Source organism: Encephalitozoon hellem, chromosome VII (genome assembly GCF_000277815.2).
Source record: "Encephalitozoon hellem ATCC 50504 chromosome VII, complete sequence".
In the NCBI taxonomy this organism is placed as follows: Eukaryota; Fungi; Microsporidia; family Unikaryonidae; genus Encephalitozoon; species Encephalitozoon hellem.
This window is the reverse complement of record NC_018474.1, coordinates 27,502-43,287: the sequence shown is the minus strand read 5'-3', so window position 1 is coordinate 43,287 and position 15,786 is coordinate 27,502. Positions and strand designations below refer to the sequence as shown.

At 41.8% G+C, this 15,786-nt stretch overlaps 12 protein-coding genes across 12 annotated transcripts; 4 read left to right on the top strand and 8 right to left on the bottom strand.

The window, feature by feature from the left end:
* Positions 1–25: 25 nt before the first annotated feature.
* EHEL_070310 (separase) lies at positions 26–2,344 on the bottom strand (the record flags this gene model as incomplete). The annotated part of the gene is made up of 1 exon (XM_003887490.1): positions 26–2,344. The coding sequence occupies one exon, from the start codon at positions 2,342–2,344 to the stop codon at positions 26–28; it is 2,319 nt and encodes a 772-aa protein (XP_003887539.1).
* A 66-nt stretch (positions 2,345–2,410) lies between these two features.
* On the top strand, positions 2,411–3,412 carry EHEL_070300 (U2 snRNP/pre-mRNA association factor; the record flags this gene model as incomplete). The annotated part of the gene is made up of 1 exon (XM_003887489.1): positions 2,411–3,412. The coding sequence occupies one exon, from the start codon at positions 2,411–2,413 to the stop codon at positions 3,410–3,412; it is 1,002 nt and encodes a 333-aa protein (XP_003887538.1).
* A 171-nt stretch (positions 3,413–3,583) lies between these two features.
* On the top strand, positions 3,584–4,501 carry EHEL_070290 (RING-finger domain-containing ubiquitin ligase; the record flags this gene model as incomplete). The annotated part of the gene is made up of 1 exon (XM_003887488.1): positions 3,584–4,501. The coding sequence occupies one exon, from the start codon at positions 3,584–3,586 to the stop codon at positions 4,499–4,501; it is 918 nt and encodes a 305-aa protein (XP_003887537.1).
* A 90-nt stretch (positions 4,502–4,591) lies between these two features.
* Positions 4,592–5,707, top strand: EHEL_070280 (tRNA/rRNA cytosine-C5-methylase; the record flags this gene model as incomplete). Its single annotated transcript, XM_003887487.1, has 1 exon — positions 4,592–5,707. One exon carries the CDS (start codon positions 4,592–4,594, stop codon positions 5,705–5,707), a length of 1,116 nt encoding a protein of 371 aa, XP_003887536.1.
* A 9-nt stretch (positions 5,708–5,716) lies between these two features.
* On the bottom strand, positions 5,717–7,897 carry EHEL_070270 (uncharacterized protein; the record flags this gene model as incomplete). Its single annotated transcript, XM_003887486.1, has 1 exon — positions 5,717–7,897. One exon carries the CDS (start codon positions 7,895–7,897, stop codon positions 5,717–5,719), a length of 2,181 nt encoding a protein of 726 aa, XP_003887535.1.
* Positions 7,898–8,149: 252 nt separating this feature from the next.
* EHEL_070260 (uncharacterized protein) lies at positions 8,150–8,878 on the top strand (the record flags this gene model as incomplete). The annotated part of the gene is made up of 1 exon (XM_003887485.1): positions 8,150–8,878. One exon carries the CDS (start codon positions 8,150–8,152, stop codon positions 8,876–8,878), a length of 729 nt encoding a protein of 242 aa, XP_003887534.1.
* Positions 8,879–8,968: 90 nt separating this feature from the next.
* EHEL_070250 (uncharacterized protein) lies at positions 8,969–10,066 on the bottom strand (the record flags this gene model as incomplete). The annotated part of the gene is made up of 1 exon (XM_003887484.1): positions 8,969–10,066. The coding sequence occupies one exon, from the start codon at positions 10,064–10,066 to the stop codon at positions 8,969–8,971; it is 1,098 nt and encodes a 365-aa protein (XP_003887533.1).
* Positions 10,067–10,174: 108 nt separating this feature from the next.
* On the bottom strand, positions 10,175–10,996 carry EHEL_070240 (uncharacterized protein; the record flags this gene model as incomplete). The annotated part of the gene is made up of 1 exon (XM_003887483.1): positions 10,175–10,996. The coding sequence occupies one exon, from the start codon at positions 10,994–10,996 to the stop codon at positions 10,175–10,177; it is 822 nt and encodes a 273-aa protein (XP_003887532.1).
* Positions 10,997–11,050: 54 nt separating this feature from the next.
* EHEL_070230 (uncharacterized protein) lies at positions 11,051–11,947 on the bottom strand (the record flags this gene model as incomplete). Its single annotated transcript, XM_003887482.1, has 1 exon — positions 11,051–11,947. One exon carries the CDS (start codon positions 11,945–11,947, stop codon positions 11,051–11,053), a length of 897 nt encoding a protein of 298 aa, XP_003887531.1.
* Positions 11,948–12,037: 90 nt separating this feature from the next.
* Positions 12,038–14,167, bottom strand: EHEL_070220 (uncharacterized protein; the record flags this gene model as incomplete). The annotated part of the gene is made up of 1 exon (XM_003887481.1): positions 12,038–14,167. One exon carries the CDS (start codon positions 14,165–14,167, stop codon positions 12,038–12,040), a length of 2,130 nt encoding a protein of 709 aa, XP_003887530.1.
* Positions 14,168–14,217: 50 nt separating this feature from the next.
* EHEL_070210 (uncharacterized protein) lies at positions 14,218–14,937 on the bottom strand (the record flags this gene model as incomplete). Its single annotated transcript, XM_003887480.1, has 1 exon — positions 14,218–14,937. The coding sequence occupies one exon, from the start codon at positions 14,935–14,937 to the stop codon at positions 14,218–14,220; it is 720 nt and encodes a 239-aa protein (XP_003887529.1).
* A 398-nt stretch (positions 14,938–15,335) lies between these two features.
* On the bottom strand, positions 15,336–15,710 carry EHEL_070200 (mitochondrial import inner membrane translocase subunit TIM22-like protein; the record flags this gene model as incomplete). The annotated part of the gene is made up of 1 exon (XM_003887479.1): positions 15,336–15,710. One exon carries the CDS (start codon positions 15,708–15,710, stop codon positions 15,336–15,338), a length of 375 nt encoding a protein of 124 aa, XP_003887528.1.
* Positions 15,711–15,786: the final 76 nt, after the last annotated feature.

Below are 15,786 nucleotides of genomic sequence, written 5' to 3'. Positions count from 1 at the left end.
ATTATAAGTTTTTCATTCTACTTACTCAGCAAACTCCATAGATGACGACTGAGGCCCCATTTAGATATCTCAGCCTAAACTCATTTCGAAACCTAGATACCAACTCCCCGAGACTACTACACCCACTCACTAGGCCTCCAATAACCTTAATGCTAAAGTTGTCGATGTCTTTGTCAGTGACCTCCCAAAGACATCCCATCACAGTGGAGTTCTTTCCAAGATGCTTTAGAATTGCTCCGTTTCTTCTATAGTTTTCTATACACAGAAGCTTGGCGCTATTGCATCCGAACAGAAGCATGACTTTTCCCTCTCCAGAAGTCTTCAGATATCTCAAGCCATTTCCGTGTCCAAAATATAGCAGCACATCATATCTATCGGCTTTCCTGCACTCTAAGTCCGATAGAGGCCTCCCAGTGACGCCGTTTGTTATCCCAGAGGACTTAAGAAACTCGCTCATTCTTTCCTGTGTCCTAGGAAGATTGTTTTCAGGATCAAGCAGATAGAAAAAAGACTTTTCAGAAGCACTGGGCCTCGGGGTCTCCTCAAGATACTCTAAAGAGGGCACTCTGTATACAGCGCTATCCCTAAAAATAGGCATCGACTCAAACGGAAAGTCCGTTGTTGTCTCGTCGAGAACTAGAACCACATCCTTGCGAGCCAAAAGCCCTGCAAACTTAGTGCTAGTTTCATGCAGTATTTCACCCAGCTCTGCATCAAGCTCCATCCTTTTCATCCACCACATAGCCTTATCCACGTTGTTGGAAACATTCTCCCTGAGAATACTCCTTGATTTGGCCAGTATTCTGTTTATCCGGGCCTTGGCATCTTTGAAGCCTCTGTCTATCTCAGAAAACCCTTGGAAGTCATTGATGAACAAGCATCCGTCTATGCAGTACAGAGATATGACCGTAAACTTCGCAAAACGCCTCAGTATCCTCTCTATATCTCTGCAGAGAGTAGAGGGCCTAAGCTGTACAAATCTTTCGAGAGTCCTTATTTCCCTGAGGTTGCTCATCTCACCCTTGAGTGCAATGCTTGTAAGAATTCTGTTACAAATAGCCTCCTGCTCATTCTCTACTATATACCGGGCATCAGCCATCTCACGCAACTCTAACCCAATGTTTGGGGAAGGCCCGGGGATATATCCTATCCTCTCTACCACCAGCTTACAGTTGAGAAAATGTTGAGTAACAAAACCTAATTGGTGCCTGTAGGAAAGATCAATTCCCTTGTTTAGATAAAAGATACATTCGAAATATTCACCGCAAAACATGTGGGACATAGAAAGAAGATCATAAATCCAAAGCAGAATCTCGGGAATGCTCCTTATTTCCATTTCTCTGATGATTTCCAAGGCAGTTCTAAGCCTTTGCTTACCCTCTTTGTATTCTTGGCATGCTACCATCACGTAGCCCTCCATAAATGCCCTTTCAAAGGACGTAGACCTCTTTATGAGTTCCTGCATCAGCTCTAAGTGATACTCCCTATTTTTACACATCTGAAAACACAGGCCTTTTAGAGAAGCAGTGTTTTCCAGGATACTCTCCTTGTGCATCTCACTGAGTACACAGGTGTTTTCAGCAAATCCGTTCCAATTGCAGACTCCCATAAAATATTCGGTGCTAAAGTTTCTTCTTAAATGGAAATAAGGCACACCGATGTCTTCGGAAACATCATAAAAACAAGATACTAAAGGATAGTTTTCTCTTATATATTCTATCTCATCTGTGGTGCCGTGGAAGAGCTTTTCTTTCTTCATGTTTGCCATCATCCCCTTTCTCTGTGCTAGAATCTCCCTGATCCTGGATTTTATCAAGCAAGCATCATCATCGTCCAGCAAAGACCCAAATATCTTCTCGGCCTTGGCTTTGAGACTAGGGCCCACTCTTCTCACGATGCCACGTATCTCCTCTCTGTATTCTCCATACACTTTATATCTTATTATAAGGTATCCGACAACTATCTCATCCAACAGAGAATCACTGTAACTCAGATGCCCCATGCATTCGTCAATCGAGTGCATCTCCCTGTTTAGTATTTTTTCCAGATGCAATTTGATTCTCCTCTCAATTTCATCATAAATCTCCTTCACAAATATCTTGCTGCACAAACTCACGAGAGCCTTATCCAATGAGTACTTTGGAATTCCAAGCATAGGCTCATATATGTATATGTGCTTGATTATCTCAAATCCAAAAAGGGCCGAGTCGTATGCAGGCTTTCTTAGTATTTCATTGATCGCTCTTATGGCCTCTGTTCCTCTTTTCACTGCTGTAGCTCTTCGAGGACTTCCTCGGCCTTTGAATCTGATTTTTTCAAGAAACTCCTGATGTCTCCTAAGCATTATGCTGAGGTATCGCATCCAGAATTTATTCGTTCCTATAGAAACATTCTAACCATCAAGCCCGGAATGATAATCGTGAATGATGAGGAGCTCCAGAGGACTATAGAGGAAACATCTTGCGCTAAAAAGAACGAGCTTAAAAACCTTGATGCAGCATATAAAAGTGTGATAAAATACAACAAGTGGGTCATTCCAAAGGAAGGAATTAAGGCCATCAAGTTTGACAGCACTCTGCTTAACAAGGTGTACATAGGTAACATTTCTGCGGCAAGAGATTCTATTCAAGGCCTTCTTTCTGTATTTGGACCAGTGTCCGTGACATGCATAAGTAGTAAGGATTGTGCATTTGCAGACTTTGACAATCCCCATGCAGCCTATCTGTGCATGGAGGAAGTCAATGGAATGGTTTTTAATGGAAAGACCTTGAAAGCAGGAAGAACATCCACATTTCCATCTGAAATCCCAAAGGACCTTGGGCCCCCCGATGAAACCATTGTTTATGTATCAAACATAGACTTGGATATCGAAGAAGAGCAGCTAAAGGACATTTTTGAGAAGATGGGAAGAATTAAGGATGTGGGGCTTGTTTACGGGTCATCCTTTGTGCACAAGGGATATGGATATGTACAGTTCTTGAGGCCTGTTGATGCAAGGAGAGCCCTAGGATACAGCAACAAGATCAGCCTCTATGGAAAGAAAATAAGGATAGGGCCTAGTGTCATTAAGATGGAGTTACCGAAAAGAAGCTATCCCGCTATTCCTGAGAAGGTATTCGAAATAAAGAAAAGGATTGAGAATGTTATCTTTGGCAGGGGAAGAATGGTTGTGCTGAGAAACTTGATAGACATAGACGATGCAGATGAAGATTTTGACCAGGAGATGGAGAGCGAGATGAGGAAGTATGGAAGTGTTGATAGATTTGGGATATGCAAGAAAGGAGAGGTGGCTGTATATTGCCTATACTCGACAGAAGACGAGGCTAGGCACTCGTTCAACATCCTCAATGGGCGGTTTTTTGGAGGAAGAAGAATTCGTGCAGAAATGTCATGTGGGGAGTTTCCTCTATGAGCGTCTGCGGATACCCTTCTTGCTGGTCTAAACATGGTCTGAGATTAAATTTATACGTACGGGTTTGTTTGTTGTGTCATTCTTTTTCTTCCCTTCCAGAAAATCTGTTGGTTTCTAGAGTTTTCGAGACAATCAAGAAAATAAATCGAGCCTTACAAGTCTTAGCCCTGCATGGCGAGAGGAAACGGGAATAATAACTTTTTGAACATCATGAGGTCTATGCTAAGTTTTTTGGATGCAAGGATAGAGTCATCTGATGCTGATGCGAGCAATACTCCTGGAGGAGTCTTTATGAGCAGACTAAGAAGTAGGCTAATCGACTTGATAAATGGTAGGATGGAAGCTAGAAGCAGCGAAAGGGATGAGGGGGCAGCTGCCCCTTCGGAGGGTTCAAGAGGTGCAGGAAGAAGAGGCCGCGGAAGGAAGAGCTCGAGTAGGCCTCAGAATGAGGTGCCCACTGTGGAGGAGCGGAATTTGGTCGACAGATGTAGTAGAATGATAGGCGAGGCCGAGGAGAGGCAAGCAAGGGGGAGGCGGCGAATCAGAGCGGCCTCTGTAAGTCGGAGTAGAAGGATTCAGGGGTCTGGAAGCGGGACGGCCATGGATCCTGTCACGCTAACTACATCCATTGTTGTTACAGGAAATGAAAGAGGATCTTCACAAATCCCTTTACAAAGTGAAGAGGGGCAGAATGAGACTAGATCTGAAGAGTCAAGAAGCCTGGGAAACAGGGGATTCAGGGTTGTTTTCCCACGAGTTCCCTCTCAGGAGCTCCGATTTCTGTTCCTTACGCCCCAGAGCGAGGGAGCAAGGGGAAATGTTATATATGAAATACAGATCAACTTTGATATATTTGATGCTTCAGCAGAGCCTCCTGTGACAGCCACCAAGGAATCATTGAATAAAACCGACGTTGTGAGTGCCGGAAAGGCTGATGAGGTATGTGAGTGCACTATATGCATGTCTAATTTTTCTATGAACCAGAAGATAAGAGTTCTGCCGTGTGACCACAGGTTCCATACTGGATGTGTTGACAAGTGGCTACTTGGGCATTCTAACAAATGCCCTGTCTGTAGAACGGTCATTTGAGATAGATAATCTAGATGTAGAGTAAAGTTAGTGCTTAGCATGAAAATAAATAATTTTTGGCAGCTTTTATTACTCTTTGGGGCTGTTGAAATGAAAAAGGAGAGTAGTAAGTCGAGATTTGATAGGAGATGTGTCGAGATGGTGAGGAACGTGCTTGAGGGAAGGTCCACCATCAAGGGGGAGGTCTACAAGACAAAGGATCCCAAAATGTATCATAGATTGATTCATACCGTTGTTGAAAATCATGAGTTGCTGCTTGATGTAATAAAAAAATGCAAGTATATGGAGGATGACCAGGAGCTAGGGATAGTGAAATGCTTTGAGATAATAGATAGAAGAATTAGAAACACACGAATGTACAAGAAGTTTATGAAGGCTCTTAACGGGAGAAAGCTAAGACTGACCAAGCCGTGTGTGTTTGTAAGGATCAATGCCTTGAAGAACGGGACGGAGGAGGATATAAGCACCCTAAGCTATGAAAAAACGTGTATTGAAGGAGTATACAAAGTACTCGACTCTAAGGACATGATTTCCTCTCCTGGATACAGGGACGGGAAGTTTATAATACAGAATATTTCGTCCTGTCTTCCTGCATACATACTGAACCCTAGGGAGGGATCTAGAGTTATAGATACATGCTCTGCGCCTGGAAACAAGACATCCCAGCTGTCAATGATTATGAAGAATACCGGAAAGATATATGCCTTTGAAAAAAGTGAAAGCAGGGCAAAAACACTTCAGCTCCAGCTTGAAAGACTAGGAGTTAGCAATACAGAGGTTATAGAAGGCGACTTTATGAAAGCAAGCCCAGACGACTTTAAAAGCATCGATTACATTTTGTGCGACCCGAGTTGTTCTGGCTCAGGAATGCATTTGGGATATAGGAAGGATGAAAAAAGGATAGAGAGTCTTAAACTGTTTCAGATAGCCATTGTTAAGCATGCCTTCAAGTTCGAGCCAGAGAAGCTAGTATATTCTGTATGCTCTGACCATAAAGAAGAAGGAGAAGAGGTGGTTGAGGAGGTGCTGAAGGACTCTGCGTATGAACTGGAGGACATAAGTAGGTTCTGGAGCGCCAGCTGTCCCTTCGAGTCTCCATTCAGCCAGGAGGTAATAAGATGCAAAAGAAACGATAAGGGGGCAACAGGGTTCTTTGTAGCCCTCTTTACAAAAAAGAAGCCTTGTCAAGTCTCCGGTGCTAGATAAAGCATGCTACTAACTACACCTTCTTTTAATTTTTGTGATCGCCAAGAACAGAAGGATGTCGCAGATATAATAAAGGTATTCAAAAAATGCTCGAATTCCAAGAAACTTGTAGAACGATAATGACTCACAGATTGCATACCCAGACCACATAACCACCAATAGGTTGAGGTTATGGAATGCAATTATATCCTTCATGAAGCTGGGCGCTTTCAAGTGTCTTTCCTTTTTGTTAACACTGGGCTGGCAGGACATGAATATCTGGACTGCCCTGATTCTTGGATAGATGAAATAGAAGAAAGATATTACCACAGCAGGTACTGTAAGCAAATTGTCTGAGAATGTAAAGAACACGCCGTAGTTGATTGACTGAAACAATTTTTGCAATCCGCAGGAGAAGAATGCTATGTTTGCCAACGAGAAATATGTGTAAATACTCTTTTTCACATCAAGACTTCTAATGATGTAAATAAGGTATATGGATTCCATTGGCCTGAATACCAAGGCTATTAAGGTATCAATACTAGGTGATGAAGCAAAGAGACCAAGCTTCCAAGACGCGCTATCTGTCTTGGCTCCAAGCATGTATCTGAAAAGAGAAATGAAGACATGTGGATGGTTGTTGAATATCCTAAGGACGCTATTCAAGAAAAACCAAAAAGTTCTTTCAAAGTGGGAGATGCTGTCAAGTATTCCGAATAAAAGCAGCTCAAGGACGAAAAGAAGGTTTCCATTGAACAGGGGAGGAAGCTTGATCCTTTCTATCACAAGGACATAGAAAAGATTTGTATCTGACGGAGGCCTTATCATCTGTAGAAGCATTATGGTGCCAAGCAGATTCTTGAGCGAGGGGTTGGAGATAAAGAAAAGAGCAGCCCAGAATAGATCCTCGTGCACTATCGACAGCACGGAATGCCCTGTCATTACAATCACAAAGGAAAGAGCAAGATCCTCGAACTTATAGAGCCTGGAGTCAAGGGCTCTAAATATTACAAATAATGCTATTATTGCCGAGAGTATACCCGAAACAACCAGCTTGAAATGATCTCTTCCTGCAAATCTACTTTCCATTTTCTCACTTAACTTATAATTCAATCTGACATATTCACTGAGTTCTTTTGGATCATCCTCGAATGTGACATTAAGTACGTCGCATTTTTGTTTATAATAGGTCTTGTATGCACCAATGTCGCGGACAAGCTCATGTATGAAGTTACCACTGGATACCTTTGGAATAGGTATTCCCATCAAATAACATAGTGTCGGAAGAATGTCATCTTGATGGATAGTTGGGTGCTGCTCCTTACTTTGTATCAGGAGAGGGTCCTCGTCGTATACTCTCGAGATATGCTTTTTCCTTAGGTCTTGCACCTCTCCTTCAACGGGAGGGATATCGATAAACCTTCCGTCCTTTGATATGAAAATCCCCACTGCAGACATTTCCAATGTAGAAACACCTCCATGAGCTCCATTATTGTCAACGCCATGGTCGCTGCATATTACAAATAATGTATCCTCCTCCATTTTCTTGTATATTTCGTTTATGAGATTGTCGTATATTATCAGTTGGCGTTCCATTTCTTCATGGTCTATGGTCTCGTAAATATGGCCGTAGGAGTCAAGGTTTATCAGGTGTCCAATGATAACATCGTAGTTGTTTACACTCTGCAACATCTTCTCTATGATCTCATCTTCCTGCTTCCTTATTTCATGCCTTCCATATGGATCCATTATGTAATGAGTCTTGTCCCTGAGTTCTGGGAAGTAGCTTATCCATTGGTGGTCTCCGAAGAATGCTGCAGACCGCCCATCCTTGAGAAGCTGTCTTACCATACTGTCCCAGTATATCGAGCATCCTTGGAGATTGGCCACACTTGTTAGGAAGTTGCTGGGCGTTCCTGTTGCCAATCCTATAACTCTAGACCCCGTTTCAGTTGGGATTCCACTGACACTTAAGGCATGAAATTTCGAACTAATCGATTGCAAATGCTTCATTTTGTTGAAAATGTGGCCTTCCTTCAATGTCTTAGTGGAAGAGTCGAATCGGAGCCCGTCGATCAGAAGATAGACAATCCTGTTATACTTCTTAGGTCCTGCAGGGTCTGTAGACGAATCTTTAGGGAGATCTACAACCTTGAACAATCCGGTAAGAAAGAAATATATGTTAAGTATTCCCAGCAAGCCCACAATCATCAAGGTGGGTGAAACATCATGTCTAATAATCAAAATTTACCCATCAAATTCTTTGTCAATGTTAATTTTGTAATTTGGTTATTCATACTATTTAATTAAGATAAAATATAAACAGAGGGCTATGTAAATCAATCGCAAGTCATCGAAAACAGATAAAGTTAAAGAAATCACAAATTAATGATTAGAAAATATATTAAACAAAAATTTTGAATAAGTATAAAAGGAAAGATCGCCAGTAATATAGTTTGGAGAATGAAGGAAAGAAGTTACCTATATTCGTTACCTAGAAAGAAATGCATTAAGGCAATGGATGGGAAGATACCAAAAATAGAAAGTTCATGGCTCTCTGAAGATAGACAGGAAGCCAGATTGCCTTTTGAAGAAAAAAGCTATAGTGTGGAAGAGGTTGCAGAAGAGAGGACAGTGGATTTCTGCAGTACATCTGCCATTGAAGAAAGAGCTTTGATGAAGCCATACGTAGGCTTTCCGATGGACGAGTTCCTCTCGTCTATCTCCGAAAGAGAAAGAAGATTGAGGTTCAACTTTAGTCTTATCAATTCCGTGATACTCCGGTTCCTAGATCACAGAAACATCAGATCCATCTTATCTATAGAGTCCATATTCAGAGCTGCTAGAGAATTGCCTCTTGTTCTTATTTCCGGATACATTTACCTTGAAAAATACGTGAAGAAAGTTGGGGCTGTGTTTGGCGACTGCAAGAAACTAATCAAGTTTTTCTTTGGGTGCTGTTTCATGGGATCGAAGTTCATTTATGACACCTGGCATCCTGACAGCCTGTTTATCAGAGGAATGAACTCTGCAGAAATTTCTCGTATAGAGGGACTGGTTCTATCTGCCATAGATTACGACCTTGAGATATCCAACAATGACATCAGAAGGGTTATTCTTCAAAACAAGGCCTCACTAAGCAACAAAGAACATCTCAATGCTCAGTTTAACAGGGCTATTAGAACTTATTAATTTAATAAAAGCCATTTCTTAATTGCTAATGACAGTACTTAAGAGCACGCAAAATCACGGCATAGGAAGAAAGGATGTGCTGGAGAACATTTAATTCTTTGGAGAGGATCCATTGTTTTCTTGGGCTTTCTTGTTTTTGTTTTCGTGGAGAATGTCCAAGGCCCTGTTTATATCGCCTCTAGCCTCCCTCAAAGCCCTTGCTGCATCCTCGTCTTCAAATCCCATAGCCTTAAGCTGTTCTAGATGCACAAGATATGCCTGCTCGTCGGCCTGGTGGTCCGGTCTCGGGCCTCCATATCCCGGTGGGGGATATCCATGCATCCATGGTGCACGTGGATCCCTCTGGTTGAATCCTCCCATTGCTGGAGGATATGATGGGAACATTCCGCCATGCCCTCCATTCATCGTGTTCAGTGCCCAGCTTAGTCTCTCCGGCGTGAGAGCTTGCTGAAATAGAGACGGATTTGCTTTCATCATGTTCAAAGCTTCCTTTAGCATCTTCTTTTGTTCTTCCTTCTGTTCCGGAGTCATGCTTGGATTCTGTATATTTAGTACCTGATCCAATAAGGTTGGGTTGTTGAGCATTTGCTCCATCTGCTGCATCATAGCATTTGAGAATGCCTCGTTGTATCCATCATTTTGTCCATGAGGCCCACTTCCCTGTGGGAATCCATATCCATATGGCATTTGTCCGTACATCTGCTGGGGAGACCCGTATCCATATGGCATTTGCCCGTACATCTGCTGGGGAGACCCGTATCCATATGGCATCTGCCCATACATCTGCTGGGGAGATCCGTATCCTCCATACGGTGGCACGAAGGCTGCGTAGGGGTTAGGCGTCGCTTGCCCACTGTAAGGATTTCCTCCTCCCTGTCCATGGGACTGAACATCAGATGCACTTGTATTTTGATAAATGTTACTTGGCTTTGATATAGGATTTGGATTCTTGTGCTGCTTGATAACAAATAGCTTTATCTCTTCAGTGGATCCCTTTACATAGTCCCCAAGCTTTTTACTGTCTTCAAGCTTTTCACGCTCAAAAATGAGCGTCTGCTCGCTTGCAGGAATCCTAACAGACTCGCCCATGGTTTCCTCAAGCTTCTTCTTCAGTTCTTCTATCGTAATATCCAAATTATCAACCTCAATAACAAACTTATTCTTTAGATGCTGAATGTTTATCTTCATGTTGAGGGTAAACAAAACAACTTTTTAAAACCTTAAACAACCTATCAGCCAAATTCCAGCCATCAAGTTCGCCTTAGGTCTTCTTCTCTTCATTTATCCATTTCCTAGCTATGGGCGTTCAAGCTTGTATATCTTCCTGTCATAAAACGATGTGAAGAAGACCTTGCTGTCTTTTACAGTTAGACCGTATGCAATCGAGTTCGTTGGAAGCCTTTCAACAACATTCAGCTCGTCATCACATATTTTTAACCCCTCGTACATACAGGACAGATAGAACGCCCCTCCTTCTCTACAAATCCTCCATACTCCTCCCCCAATCATTACCTTTCTTACAGCCTCATACTTTCTTTTATCAATAATCTCTATACATTCATCATATGATCCAACATACAAGTATTCCGGGCATTCATATATAGATGTAATTCCAGAGGCTCTCTTCATTCTGTGCCGCTCAGAAAATGTTCGGGTATCTATGAACCTTAACATTCCGTCTTCAGACCCACATATCAATTCTTTGCCGCTTGCCTTCAAGACCCAGATAGGCGCCTCGCTGACCTTAATGGCTTTTAAAAACCTCATTCCATTATCATACACACCAACACCTCCTTCGACATCAGAAACAAACACATTGCTGTCACAGATCTCCACATATGTATTGACATATGCGGTGTCCATCCTCACTGCACTTCCACTTGCAAGATGGACAGCAGAAACATCACTGGAGTTTGCTGAATACAAGGTTTGCTCATTTATCTTAATATCAAGAGTTCCAGATGTTGCAAGCTCACTCTCAATATTCATGCTTTCGAGACTGTAGAAGTATATCTTGCCACTTCTTACACCCTCATTAAACAGGTACCCTCCAGCAACAAGACTGGAGGACGTGCAGCATAGGCAGTCTATCGGGATGTCTGCTTCGAACTCCTCCATCAAAAGCCCCAGGAAAACCCTCAAACTTTTATACATTTCTGATGTTAGTGGCCCTCATATGAGTAGAAACTGCCCGTCATATCTTTTTGCATCAACTCTCCTACTAGAGGAAGAACCTCTTTGGAAATAATGCCAAAACTTGCTGAGCAAGAAATGCTCGTCAGTGTGGGATATGTCCAGGTCTAGAGCCTGATTCTGTAGCTTTATTAATATTTCCACTAGCCTACAGAACCTCATCGATGCCACCTCGTTGTTTCTGGTTCTATTAGATTCCTCCACATCTTTGATATATACATCCATAGGACATATAAGAAACGTATCGCTTGTCGTTAGGTCATCCAAAACCTGCCTCATGTCAAAATAGCTCGCACTTTTCTCCATGTGTCCAGATAGGGTGTTCAATCTCTTTAGGTCAAGCTTTTGCATCTGGAATGCCTTAACAACACAGTAGAATGAATTGTAGTTTCCTATTCTTTCCAAATGTTTAAGCAGCTTGAAAAAGTATCTGTAATTCTGCCCTCTTAACAGCTCATCGGAAACAAAGTTTGTAAGCCCTGAATTCTTGGACATCATATGCCTTATATTTCTGCATTCGGCGCTTCCCAACCCATCATAGTCAACTAGCTCGTTTGGAGTAATTCTCCGCAGTATTGCTAGGTCTATAAAGGTCAAAGCCTTGGAGAGCTTCTTAGGTGTCATGTGATATATATCCCTTGCTTCGGCCTTTCTGATTTTGCGTTCATATCTTTTCGCTTTTTTTCGGTCGAGCATCTGCTCTTGATACCAAGAATGAGGCAATATGTCCCTATTCCATACAACCCCTATATCTATCTCCTCGCCACCAGAATCGCCGAACTCCCTAACAACCAGTTTATCACTACAGGAGCTTTCAAGTACTCCACTCCCAGAGTATTCCTTGACCAATGTTGTTAATTCCTTTGAACTCATCATATTCACCTTTATTCCAGTATATATCCCAAAAGCCTTGTTAGGAAGTACTATCCACCTATTATCTAGTAACTGCTGAAACTGTGTTTTACATCATTTCCCAGCGAGCTTGTTGCTTAGCACCTTCCCATTTCTCCCTCGAAAGTCTCCAGAAATCGCATCCTCAATGAACCTGACAGCTTCCTTCAAACTATCTTCTTCATTAATAAATCCTAGAATTTCGTCCAGGAGCTTTACTTTTTCAAGAAAACACTTTAACTCCTCAGTAGACCTCACATTTAGCCTTGCTACATTGTTTTGTATGTAAAAGTTCAAACACTCAAACATAAACCCAAAGTATTCGCATTCAATACCTAAATAAGATGCTGAGCCATAAACATCTTCTACAACGCCTAGTATCTTATGCAAATAGTAATCGTTCTTGTTAGCATAGTTCCCCTCGCGATAAAACAAATCAAAAAAATACAGTATCTCTAGAACAACCTGAAACTTCGATCTTATCAACGCCGAGGAGTAGAGAGACTCTAATCTCTTGCCTCCAATGGGCTTGTTAATATCCCTGAGCGTCTCCAAAGAAAAAAACATGTTTTCATAGTACTGCTTCTGGAAAAACAGAGAGTTTCTATCCATATCCCTCACTAATAAAGAGTTTTTGAACGATGCAGCTGCCTCTTCGTCCGTGTGTCCGCTAGAAAGACAGTCCTTGATTATGTCCGACTTAAACATGCCTCTGAAATGCACATCAAACTTCTTTTCAAGGAAGTTGTCCAGGAACTCAGAGATTATAGAAATATTACAAAACTCCGGGTGGGAAGAAAAGTTCTCCACAAGATCGACGTATCTTGAATAGAAGGATAGCCTATAGCTCAAGTAATCATTTCTATGCCATTCTTCACCATTGAACAGGCAAATAATCTGCTTTTCAATCCTGCTTTCCTTTTCTTTCACATATCTTTCGTCCAGGATCTTCCTTAGATACTGCTTCATCTCGCTGTTAATGGCATACCTTTCCATGTAAATAACCAGGTCTATACCAGAGGAAAGAATTCTTGTGAAGCTTCCAGAGAATGAGGCTTGGAGTTGTGTCGGCCTGGTCATCTTTTCGTGAATGAGATACTTGCTTTCAAACACAGACCCATAATCAATATCGTCTACAAAGTTTTCAGCCCAGAACATCTCTTCATAGCACTGCTTTTCAGGATCCTCTATGTATTTCATAATGAACTTGCGAATGATTTTGTTTACTGCTGCCTCAACGGTTTCCTGGCATTTAGGGCTGTAGATCCTAAGCGGAAGCTCTTCTTCCTCAAAGAAATTTTTGGACTTCTTACAAAGGCCATCAAAAGAGGCATCAGCCATCTCAAACAACATCCTGAAGTTTCGAATAATCGTTTTAGTCCTTCCCATCACCATCTTTGCGAGCACCTCTGCTTGATTCTCCTCTTTGCTTTTTTCTACTTCTTCAATAGTGGATTCAACTACCTTAAAATACTCTTTTTCAAGACTATCAATCTGATACTTCTCAAGATTCTGTAATACATTCAAAACCACAACACATCTGAAGTCATCCTGGTACTCGCATTCATTGTAGAAAGCAAATCTGTTGATCCTTCTGAAAACCAGCCTCATGATATCTTCGGCCTCAGAGTCCACCTCACTTCTAAATCTTTTGATGCATTCCATTCCACCCAGGCCATTTTCATCTATCAAATCATATACAGCCCTGATCTTCTTCGATGCCTCAAGAAGCTTGGAACTCATCTGCCGGTCCTCTACACCTCTCTTCATGTCGTTTTCAATTCCATCTCTAATTTCACAGAACTCACTAAAGTTCTTTCTAACTTCGAGGAGTGCAAGGCAGATCTCTTCCTTTGCCTTGAAAACCCTTACATCGCTGTATTCCTTGACCATGTCCTTTACCTCTATCTTCATCTCAGAAAGCTCCTTCGTAGCTCGGAATATCTCCTGGATATTATCATGGCATTTCCTATTGAGATGATAGGACTCCATGTATGAAAGAACAGAGTCGCTGAAGCCTTTGTAATTCCTTTCTATGATTTCTTCCATCACCTTTTCTACCTTATGGAAAAGATTCCTGAAATTAGATGCCTCCACAGAACTATTTCTGTTCTTCAGTGCCTGCTTTAGAGGATTGAAGTCTTCTGTGATGAGTGTCTCCCAGTCTATCCTGATCTCCCTAAGCAATGCATCCGCCTCGTTCATGTGGGGATGCTGGGATTTCTTGTTTGAAAAGGCACAAACAAATCGAGCTATCATTTATTGCTGTTGTAAAAACAAATATATTTCTCCTCAGTACTGCTGCCCTTCATCTTCAGCCGCATCCATTCCGTGAGTACGCTGCTTGCTATTTCTTCCAATAAGTGCCTCTTGACTTCAGGAAATATCACCTTCTCTGAGGGCACTGGGAGGCTGAACTGCGAATGGAAGTCGCTCCTGCCAATCACTGTGGCGAGAAACTCGTCAGAAAGTAGCTGCGGATGTTTTTTTAGAGCAAGGTCCATTTGATTGAATAACGGGATTTTTATCAAAGATACTCTGAAGAACATTGGCCTGAAGTATGCTATCACATGGTAGGTTTTATTCTGCAAAAAAATCGAGATGGTCTTCTTATTGAGAGAAAGCTTGTCGTCCCAGTTTATTATCTTTTCTCTGGACCTGCTCCTTTTATTTGTTCCTAGAAGGGACTTCTGCCGGTTTCTTTTCCCGATTGCACTCTTGTTCATATGCCTCGGAACCTCCTGATACAGAAGAAACTGCCCGTGAATTTTCGATGGAGACCATGTCTTTCCATCAGTCCATCTCCTGATTCCGTTCGGCGATTCTATAAAACAAAATATGTCTCCAGATCTGATGCTTTCTCTCTCGTCTAACGTCAACCTTCCTTCTATTGCATTTAAATATCCCAGCCGAACAGCATGAACCACCAGGCAGGCCTCCTCATAAGTTTTTATATAACCAAAGAGCCTGTTCATTTGCAAGGGAATTTGTAATGTTTAACCATTTATAGTAATTCTTATCTATTAGATACATATATATTAATCAATTAGGCGTTTGATATCACTTTGTTTATCATGATTTCAAGATATCACTTTATTATTTGGACCGGACGGTAAAGAGCGTACGAATTAAATATGTAATTCTAAATTTGTTAAATAATTTAATACTTTAATTTGTATTCAGGTCTCCTCTCCTAACCTCAATAGCCATTCTTCGTTATTGCAACGAACAGCCATGCCCCAAGGGTCCCTTTAGAAGAAAAGCAATCTCCTTTTGCATGCATTCTTTCGATGTTTACCAGCCCGCCCTCTCTAAAATCTACAAGTCTTACCCTTGGTTTCTTTCTAGAATGTAAAGAAAGAGAGAGGCTGCTCTATTTCTGGATTTTGGTAGAAAAAGCACTTGACATTCCTGTATACAATCCAAATGACGCTGCACCAGCCAAGACAGTTCTCTTGGATCTGTCACTTACCCCAAGGCCTCCAGCAACAGCCCCACTAATAAAGCTGTTAAGTGGCGTATCTTTCAAGCCATAGATCTGGAGGCCTGATTCTGTCACAGAGTATATTGTACTAACCTTTGCAAAGGACTTCCCGGATTCATGAATATTCCTGAGGGTTGGCTTTCCGGATGACGAAAGTACACCCACCATGCACCCAAAGGCATATCCTTGGATTGCATCTGAGGCAACTTTCAAGAAGTGTGGCTTGACCTTTTCTATCTTCTCTCGAATGCATTTCATGTTCATATTGGGGACTTGATTCTTTTGAAAATTATCTGTAAGGACTTTTCACTATACCTAGTGAGCAGTGCACTGCCAGGAA